Genomic DNA, 10,618 nt, shown 5'->3' with positions numbered 1-10,618 from the left:
GCTGGCCGGGGCGCGGGGGTTGTCCGGGCGCCTCCGCGCTCCTGCCCCACGCGTGTGAGGCCTGCGGCGGAGTTGGTGCCGCTGCTCTGGCGTGGGAGGCTCCCGCTGTGTTTGCAGGATAGGAAGGAAAACACGCGTTTGCTCCCCGCCGTGTGTTGTACTCCACCCCCGTGCGCGTCCTGGGGGTCTGAGGGCTGCGCTCCGGCCGCTCCTGGGTCGCGGCGGTGGAGGAACGAGCAGAAGACCTTGAGCGTTGCGTGTTTCCTGTGGGCTTGGGGCAGGTGCGACCAAACCGGCTGGAAAGAAGGGGTAAAAACAAGACCTGCCTGCTCACAATGCCATTGCTGGCATGTTTGCTGCACGGCTGTAGGAACAGCGCGATAGCCCAGACCTTGTCAGTATTTCTCTGGACTCTGTGCAGGCGGTCAGCGCCCGGGGCCCGAGCGGGGTCGGCGGGGGCGGCCGCGCCTGGCCGGACGCTGAAGCTGCTCCAGGCGGGCACTGGGTTTGGAGCAGCTTCTGTCCCTGCCAGAGCTCGGTTTCATCCCGACTGAGATAGCTGATGGTGTGCACGGCCACAAGCAACCCAACAGCTGGGCTCCAGTGCTAGCATGATAATAGAGGAAGTGAAGAACTGCTGGAAGCTGGTGTTTTGGTTTTTATTTCCAGTTTTTTATTTCCAGTTGTTGGCTTCAAGATTTTCAGCAAAGCAACAGCAGAAAGTTATGAATAATAAGAGAGCAGAAAAAGATGGGGCTTTCCTGATACCCACTCTGAATAGTCCAGAGGCCTTTGTGGCTGTATGGACTGAATCAGAAACTACTATTTCAAAATGTGCTTCCAGATGTATACTGTTAGCTTTAGATGATCAGAATTTATCCTTTAAGGAGGCTGTTTTTCTCCTCTCTGTCTTTTAATGTTATGTTTAACTTAGCTTGTGGAAGTCAAATTTTAGAAGTGCGCAGTCTCCCATGCAAGAACAAGTGATGACTTAATGAGGGGAGGATGAGGGGATGGATTGAAAACCAGTAAATGATTTACTGAATGATGGCTCCCCTTGCACTTTGTGCTTTGAATTTAGATTTTTTTTTTCTGGCAAAATCTTCGGTAGATTTAGAGATTATGACTGATGGCTCACACTGTGATTCCACAGTTAGTTACTATGGCACATTCCGTGCATTTTTGTAATATTTACCCTGGTATTAAAAAGCAGGACAAGAAGATTTCATGGTTCTAGTTAGGGGTGTTTCTGTCTAATTTAGACCCCTGCTGGCTGTTGGAATAGGCATCTGTTTTCTGTTAAAAAGCTTTTTGGGTCTGTAGTATTTATTTTACCAAATTTAAGCCAAGGTAAGTATCTAAGTTCTACTATAACAGGTACGGTGAGGATTTTAACTGGCTCTGGCAAAGCCTCGTACTGTTTATGTACAACAGAAATACTGTTGTAAGAATGGCATAGACTAGCCATTATTTTCTCCTGATCACAGGTGATGCATGAGAGCTGGCAAGCTCAAAAGGTGATCTTGGCACTGTTTTTTCTTCCAGCAAGTGAAATTTCAAAAAGGCTGAGTGACTGTATTGCTGATCTTGGGAATTTACGTTTAATCCTCTTTCTTTCAAGCATTCCAGGGGAACACCACAGCTATTTTGAACATGCAAAATGTCATGTTCTTCTCTTGGTTTATATTTCTAATAGCAATGGCTTAGACATTTTCATCTTCATGAAACCAACCTCTAAGGGTAATCCAGATGCTTGTCCTGAAGCTGCTCTCGAGTGTATGGCTGTAATGCCTGCTGATTTTCTCAGTCACTGGTGTGTATGTACCTGTCAATAGGGTTTCTAGATCCAGCAATCCTGCTCTCTTATCCAGGCTCTCACCGTTGGGATTGAAAAGCTTCCTGGGATGTTTAGGTGTGCTTGCAGAGCAGGATTTGTTGTGGCACAGTGAGAGAAGACTTGCTAACAGTGATCCCCATGGCCACAGCAGAGGTGTTAGAGCCTTATAGCAAAGTCCCTCTGGTCCCTCTGCATCACTGAGGGCTCTGCATGTCAGCTGCATCTCCTTGCTGGAATCCTACTTGGAAACCACCCTGATCAGGAAGAGGAAATTCGATCTTGATGTGGGTCTCCACAGTTCCCTTTCTGAACTGTCCAACTTCAAACACTGTGTTTAATGAACATACCTGAAATGAATGGCAGTCTTGGATTTTAAACCACCATTTTTTAATGCAACCTTTCCAGTCATGTTGCTCCCTTCACTGCAGCGTGTCTCCCAAGCACTCCCAGGCTTATTATATTTTTTACACAGTAAGAGAATGACATCCAAATTTCAGATCTTGGCTTACTCATTATTGTTTAGCTTCCTGAAAGCAAATGTGGGGCAATTAAACCTTTGTGTTGAAATTATGAATTGCAGATCTGGGATTCTTTCCAAAAGCCAGTAGTGCTGCTTTTATTTTCTCACTTGGCTGAACAAAATTTTAAATGAACCATACAACAGATGTCCTCTTTTTTTTTCTTGTTTTTGTCTTTTAGGTTATTAAATGCAAAGCTGCTGTTGCCTGGGAGGCAGGTAAACCTCTCTCTATTGAGGAGGTGGAGGTTGCTCCACCAAAAGCTCATGAAGTTCGTATCAAGGTAATTACATCAGTTCTTATCTATATGTTTTCTATTTTAGGAGACTGAGTATTAAAGATGAATAGTTTGTTTGCCAACAGAAGAAATATTGAAATAGATATCATTAATTCATTAGTATCTCAGCTGGCTTTACAGAGAAGAAAATGACCGTATTTAGATCTTCTGTTTATGAAAAACACTTTTAATTTCTACTAGTCTCACTTCATAGTCTGGTCTGAGGATAATGGCTAATCTTGAGGATCAATTCCAGTTGTTACAGACTAAGTTCCCTCAAAGTGTCTGAGCAGGGAACACCTTTATCTTATTTCAAGGACAGCAATTTGTCATTTGTGGCAGCTGTGTAACATGCTGGATTTTACTTCAGTCAGGCCATAAGTTACTGGCTGTTGAGCTGGAATTGGTCTCTTGGATTCCCTAAACCCAAGTTTCTGATTTCATCAGGACTTTCCAGGAGCCTGTATCTGCCAAAAAATATATATTAATGTGAGATTTATTCCTGTGGAAAGGATTTCTGCATGGTGCTGAAGACTTAAGCAGGATTTATGCAGTACTGAGAGTTCTGCATGGTCTCTCTGGAAATTTTACCTCTGAGTCTTAACTTATTTCAAATCTGAGATGTTAAACTACTTTGAGATGACTTGGAGCACTTATTTCTAGCTATAGGAAAAGACAGGTCATCTTTTACCCCTTTCAGTGTCACATTTTGGTTGATGGAAATTATTAAAATGTACTGTTGTGACTTTGCATTTTCCAAATAAGAAAAACTGCCTTGCCAGGAATTGAAAGTATGTTGCCCATATCCCAAATGCTGCCAGAACTTTGACCTGGTAATTGTTCTTAATTTCTGACTAAAGGGAATTGTTTAGATCTGTGCTACTATTCTGTTCTTCGGGGTGTCTCAGATTATTTATTTCTTCACAGATAGTTGCCACTGCTGTCTGTCACACTGATGCCTATACTCTGAGTGGTGCTGATCCTGAAGGATGTTTCCCTGTGATCCTGGGACATGAAGGAGCAGGAATTGTAGAGAGTGTTGGGGAAGGAGTAACAAAAGTAAAGAAGGGTAAGGAATACCTTACAAGTTTTCTGCCTTCCTTGAAAGTGTTACTTTATTTGAAGACTCTGTCAAAGTGGGCCACTGAAATGCCATATTGCAGGAGTTAATACCATATTTTATTCTGGGGTGTATGCCTGTGTAGATTTCTGTGGTCTGTGAGAAAAAACACTAGTCTATTCAATGAGGTCTTGATTTAAAGCTTGAAAGAGCCCAGAATAGCATTTTTTACTTGAAGTCAGATAAATGTATAATTACAAGAGAGTTGGGGGTTTATTATTTTTTCAAATTACCATTTTTATCTGTTGGTTTAATTAAAAGGCTTAAAGTGTTTAGTCTTGTTGTTCACTGTTGATTTGGGGTTGTTTTGTTTCACAGTAACATTGCTACTTGTTCTGGAATGATGAATTTCAGATGGGTTGTCTGCTCAGCCAGGATTAAAATTGTTTATCTAGCACTCCATAATACCTTTGTATACCATAAACAGCTTTTAGTACACAAAGGTTTTAAGTGAACTGAAGCTCACAGAAAAACATGCAGAATCAAGTAACTTCACTTTTTTTTTCAGAATGCCTTGCTTGACTCAATAACTAGACACAGAATATTTTTTTCCTTAGGGGACACTGTTATCCCTCTATACATCCCTCAGTGTGGAGAATGCAAGTTCTGTAAGAATCCTAAAACAAACCTGTGCCAGAAGATAAGGTCTGTATGACTTTGACACATGCTATGGTATTTGCTCAATGTATACCTGCTGTAGTTAGCAAAAGCAATTGACAGGAGTTTTCTTTGAAGAATAAATCTGTTGATGCATCATTTAATGACTTGGAAAGTAGGTGTTTCAGGAGCCACTTAGGCAATTTTTTTCCAATCTTCCTTAAAATTTCTATTCTTCCTTTAAATAGAACTGTTTCTCTCATTTCAAGTATGTGAAGGTGCAAACTACTACCTTGTGTCCACAGGCTGGAAAACATAAAGGCTCTGACTCCATATTTAATCCATACTTAAGGAAACCACTTCAGGGAATGTAGCTCTTGGGAGTGAACACCAAAGCTTTCAAGTGGTACAAAATCATACGGACAGCTCTTTTTTCCCTTAACACCTGCTTCCCAGATAAATTTGCAGCTCCTGTTCTGAATAAAATCTCCCAAACTCAAAAAAAGCCCCAGTGACATAACTGACAGGTGCTATTCAGGGGAAAGGACTGAAGGAGGCCAAGACAGGTGTGGTGCTGTGGCACAAGCAGTTAGCATTAGTAACTAATGAGGTCAACATATGAGTAAACTCCATTTCTTTCAGGTTTTCCCTGGAGGAATTAACTGCATAAAGTTTTAGGAGTTTAGCATCTCACTTCTGTGAACTTCTAGGTTTACTAAAGTGGTCAGAATATAAAGGTGCAAGTATGCAGCTGCCTCTCTGTGCTGCTTGGTGGATTCCATCTGGTGAAAGTATTTGCTGCTTAAAGCTCTGCACTTTCCTGTCTTTGCCTCAAGAATTACTCAAGGGAAAGGAGTCATGCCTGATGGTACCAGCAGATTCACCTGCAAGGGAAAGCAGATTTTCCACTTCATGGGGACCAGCACCTTCTCTGAGTACACCGTGGTGGCTGATATCTCCGTAGCCAAGATAGATGCTGCAGCACCTCTGGATAAAGTGTGCCTGCTGGGCTGTGGCATCTCCACGGGCTATGGGGCTGCTGTCAACACTGCTAAGGTAAAGGCTGGCCTTGTGGCACACACAGCTTAGCAACTACACTAGGACTGCAAAGGGGATGTACCAAATCTGTGTTCCTTCTTCCTCTTCAACTGATGAAGTTTAGCTAAGAATTTCTAACTTCCCCCTAAGAGGCCAGATCAGGTTAGAAGAACCCTTTGCCCTTTGGAGGAAATTCAGGTGGAGTATTCTGCACCCCTTTTGACAGCAGCTATATATGAATTAATTTTCTGGTTCATGTTCATCTTGCTGCAAATCATTCTGATAGTCTGAAGCTCAGGGTGAGACGGAGGTGGTAGGTGTGTGGGCATGAGTCTTCAGGCAAAAGAAAGGGCTTAGTGCCTAAAGAGCTTTTAGAATTAAATTTCTGTATAGTTTCCCTTGTCTATAAAATCTCATGGCCATGTATATTTGCTTCCATTTTTCCTTTATTACAGCCTCCTTAACCTGCATTTCCTCTTCCCCTGGAACGATGAATTTTTTTTCTGTTGCTCATGATTCCTTTCTTACTCCTAGGTGGAGCCTGGCTCTACATGTGCCGTGTTTGGTTTGGGAGGAGTTGGGCTGGCGGTTATTATGGGCTGCAAAATAGCAGGAGCATCCCGGATCATTGGCATTGACATTAACAAGGATAAGTATGCCAAAGCCAAAGAGTTTGGAGCTACTGAGTGCATCAGCCCCCAAGACTCCAAGAAGCCCATCCAGGAGGTTCTGGTTGAGATGACCGATGGTGGTGTGGATTACTCATTTGAGTGCATCGGAAATGTCGGAGTCATGGTGAGTGCTTGGCCAACAGGAGCACGTGCAGGGAGGGGCCAGTTCAGCTGAACAGCAAGATCAGCTGCTTTCTTAACACAAAACATGCCAGATTCACTAATCATTTTTTTTTTCTTAATAATAATGATACCTGCTATGACTCACAAGGACAATTTACACTCAGTCCTTCCTAATTATGTAATGAAAGCAGCTGCTACTTCTTGGGTTGAAAATGGCACTTACAAATGTTTTTTCCTTAATCAGACTTTTTTTGAGATCCTGAGTTTCTCTGTGCTGACAGTTGAAATTAACAAAACTCATATAAAATATACTGTGCAATGAACAGTAAAATCTCAGGGATCACTCAGCATTTCCCTAATTTCTCAAGTAATTAATTTCACCTTTGGAAATGCAGATTTTCAGGAATAGGGCTAGATTTTCAGGAATTACAGTAGCATTCCTTACTGTTGGTAATATGGTCTGTGATTACAGTTTGTCCCAACTCTCAGTGGGAGCTTAGAGTAAAAGCTAGATAGGATATAAAAAGTGCAAAGTGAACTTTTAAAAGAGTAAGGGAATCTGAACCCTGAATGGAAAATATAATGTAATTTTCAGTGTATTTACTGTTCCTTAAATGCTGATGCGTTGATTCATTAACCGGGGGAAAGGAAGTCCAGGCAGTGTAAACCTTAGCAATGAACACCCTGCTTTGTCCTGTCTGTCCATGAAGAGGGCTGCCTTGGAAGCCTGCCACAAAGGCTGGGGACTCAGTGTGATAGTCGGAGTGGCTGCTGCTGGCCAGGAGATCTCCACACGGCCATTCCAGCTCGTAACTGGGCGGACGTGGAAAGGGACCGCCTTTGGAGGTAACTCTCTCTTGCTGTGGGGATAAAAATAATTTACTCTGGCCTAAAGCTGGGAGGATCACACCCCCTTGGCTTTGCTTCTGCAAGATATGTACTACTGACAGGCTATTCATAAATGCTACATTGGCTTTTAAGATAAAGACTCTTAAAATCTGTTATTCCTACAGACAAGGTATAGATTAACACATTGGTATCATATCTAACATATTTTGAAGAGAGAATATATCTATATCCTACTCAGTACTAAAGGAGTGGGATAGGGAAACTGCTTTACCACCAAGTGAAGGTTTGGTTCAGTTTGGTCCAGTGAAAGGACCTGGTCTTTGGGAAGATGGGAACTCACATCAGTATGTTTGTGTTGCTTAACCACTGAGTAAATTGTGGGACCAACATGACAATGTGCTTTAAAGACCTTTAAAATAAAAAGGGAACAAGTGCTTGATACACATTTTCTCCTGTAAACTCAAAACCACATTGAGTTCTTTTTTTTTTTTGGGGGGGGGGGAATTCAGTAATTGCTGAAGTTGAGGGAAGTCCAGTTTCAGACTTTGAATTATTACACTGCTCTTTGTCCAAGCAATACAAAACTTACTGGGTTGGGTTATAGATATGTAGGGGGCCTGATAGAGATGCCATGTGCATGCTTTCCTAGGTGAGGGCTGCTGTTAATGTTGAAGGCTGGAACACGTAGTGAAAGATTTTTCATCAACACTTGTGTGTGTTTGGCTAATGTGTGCTTTTGCTAGACCTCCGTAGGAGGGACAAACACATCACTCATCTCTGCTCCTTTTCGTATTCATGATACAAGTTTTGTGTAAGGGCTGTGGTTTTAATTTTCTGAGATGGGTGGAAAAGGGAAGAAACAAGGCATGCTTTCCTTCTTTCAGGCTGGAAGAGTGTAGACAATGTACCTAAACTGGTGACTGAATACATGTCCAAAAAGATCAAGGTTGATGAATTTGTGACTCACACGCTGCCTTTTGACAAAATCAATGAGGCTTTTGAGCTGATGCATTCAGGAAAAAGGTAATGTTCACAATATTGAAAGGTATACAAGACACTTCTTGATCAGACACTGTCAAAGTACAGGTTCCCTGCTCACTGTCATGTTTCAGACAGGGAAACTGAAGGGTGACATATACCACATGCGTTAATTCTGATTCACACACACTTCTCTGACCTTCCAGGTGTGTGCCAAAACACAGGCACACAGTAAAAAGCAAGCAACAGCTTAAAAGAGAAATAGAGATATAAAGCTGATAAAGGGGACAGGTCAGTCTCAGGCTTTCACCATTGCTAAAACATTGTCCCTCATAATAAGGAATTTAAAGAGACTGAAGATTATTCAGTAATATTTAGGTTCCTCTGCAGATAGACAAATAGTTTGGACCATTTGTCTCCAGAAACCAGTACGTTCTTTGTATTTGATCTCAGTCTATATCTATCTATTGTATATAACTTTGGAGAGAGTACTAGTCTATCTGCTTTAGCTCATATGGATTCTATTTTGGATAAATCAGTTGACTGTATTTGTTACAATTGGAAACAATGCATTTATGCAAATTTCATCCAGCAGTTGATCCCTGTCCCAGTTACAAACATCAGTACCATTTCAGTGTTTTATTCATACATGAGCATGTCCCAGGAAACTAGTAATGAAAACTACCTAACATTTTCCAAACAGACAAAAGGGAGAATGTCTGTAAATATTACTGGTCCTGATCAATCTTGGCTACTACTGAAAGCTGACACCTAGTATGAAAAAGAGTTCATTTGGAGTTTATTTTACTGGAGGAGAGAAAAAAAACCTGAAGAGAACAAGCATTATCCTGGATTTTTAATAAATATCATAGGCATAAGCATGACTTCATTCATTACAAAAGACAGAAGTTAAAATATGTCTCAGCAATGAAAGGGAGGGGAGAGATGGGGAGAAAATTGACTTCATGGTAATTTTTTTTCTTTTTTTTTTTTAAGCATTCGAACTGTCCTGAAATTCTAGAGCCAAATGTGGACCTTCTAATTGGCCAGCACCATGCTACCTGCCTTGTTATAATGGAATTTTTGATAGAATCAAGCAACTGAAAACTCACTGGGACTATGAAGACCATGTATTTTAGGGTGAGCATTCTGGGTACTAAATAATAAAAAATTGTTAACCACTGAATAGCATTATGGAATTAGTCCTGATTATGGAACTTCTGTTTCTTTACTCATTCCTCAAATTCAATAGTGGCTAACTCAAATCTACTTAATAAAAGCTTATTTCTAAACCCATTGTTGGAATTATTTAGCATTAAGAGTGACTTTTTTCCTCTAGTGGTTTCACAGTGTATATGTGACAGAGGGAGTGTTCTGCAGAGTCTACAGCAAATGATGTGGGATTCACTGCACAAGGCACAGCTAAGCACAGGGGTGAGAAGCAGCCTGCATTTGGCGCAGCTGTGTTGAGAGGGGCCAGAACTTGTCAAGTTTCTGAGGCTATTCTAGGACTACAGTGGATTGTAGCATCCAGATCACCTTGAAGGCAAATACAGAGCAGAGACTTTGGTGTCCAGGGGTACCATGTTCACTGGGGTGGTCCATGTTCTGCCTTGTTTCTCACTGCTTTCTTTGCCAGGCCTGTTGTAAAGATCATGGCACAAACTGCTCTGGTCACTTGCTCTAGTGGTGTCCTCCAAGGCTTCAGTAGGACAGCTGTCCCATTTCCTTAACTTACTGGCAAATGAAGCAAACTGTGCAGCCAATACTGCAAAAACAAAACAGCATGGGATTGTCACCTCTAGTCAGAAACCTGATCATGGCATAGAAGCAGGAAATACTACTATTAGACCAAGTCTGCTCTTGAGGGCTGCAGAGGAACAAGAAAGAGCATTGCATGATGATGGCTTCAGGGTTTTCTGGGATTTGGTTAAGTCTCAGTTTTGGAGTTGCAGGTTTTCTTAACTCTAGATGAAGTGAACTGCCTGGATAAGGTTCTTTTTGTATTGAAACCTGGAATCAGTGCCTCACATCCAGAAAAGCATAGAGAAATAGCAGAAAACAGACTGGAAACCAGAGGCAGAATACCCAGCCAGTTAAAAAAAGTTAGGTACATAGAAACTCAGTGTTTTTCAGTGAATCAAGGACACTGATTAAGTGAGAAGTTTCATGTTTTAAAGAACCCTGGTCAAAACAACTTCTAGCAGAGAACACAGAATGCAAACAGTAATGTTATTAGAAAAAATTCCCTCTCACCACCAACAATTACTCCAAGCCACTGCTATACAACTGGGACAATTATATCTTTTCTATCTCTCATTAAAAAATATCCCCTACAGCATTCTGAAAATAGTTGAGGTACTGCATTTCTACTTCATTTCAGACAGTAAAGAACGAATGTGAATGTTGTAAGAATTCAATTTTGAGCATCAGGAGGAAATAAAAACTGAATTGGTAACAAGGAACTAAGCCTTTTAGCCCAGCAATGAGGTGACTCTCAATACCTTGTAGCTCCAGGGAGGCTGGCTGAACATCAGAAAATTCAGTAGAAAACTTGCTGTTAAGCTGTTCCAGTGAGAGTACTCCATAATTAGAAAATGGTATCAATAC

The 10,618-nt window shown here is 41.5% G+C and overlaps 1 protein-coding gene across 1 annotated transcript in view; it reads left to right on the top strand.

The window, feature by feature from the left end:
* ADH5 (alcohol dehydrogenase 5 (class III), chi polypeptide) overlaps positions 1-9,316 on the top strand; it is a 16,024-nt gene extending 6,708 nt beyond the window's left edge. Inside the window, exons 6-10 of the mRNA XM_031066485.1 lie at positions 5,368-5,405; positions 5,922-6,182; positions 6,892-7,027; positions 7,915-8,053; positions 9,005-9,316. Of these exons, the coding sequence (XP_030922345.1) occupies positions 5,368-5,405; positions 5,922-6,182; positions 6,892-7,027; positions 7,915-8,053; positions 9,005-9,029 (599 nt within the window). The 3' untranslated portion in view covers positions 9,030-9,316. The remainder of the gene's footprint in view (positions 1-5,367; positions 5,406-5,921; positions 6,183-6,891; positions 7,028-7,914; positions 8,054-9,004) is intronic.
* Positions 9,317-10,618: the final 1,302 nt, after the last annotated feature.

The sequence above is a fragment of the Geospiza fortis genome, unplaced genomic scaffold (genome assembly GCF_000277835.1).
Source record: "Geospiza fortis unplaced genomic scaffold, GeoFor_1.0 scaffold11, whole genome shotgun sequence".
Classification (NCBI taxonomy): Eukaryota; Metazoa; Chordata; class Aves; order Passeriformes; family Thraupidae; genus Geospiza; species Geospiza fortis.
The sequence above is the reverse complement of the archived record's forward strand: the minus strand, read 5'-3'. Positions and strand labels throughout refer to the sequence as shown.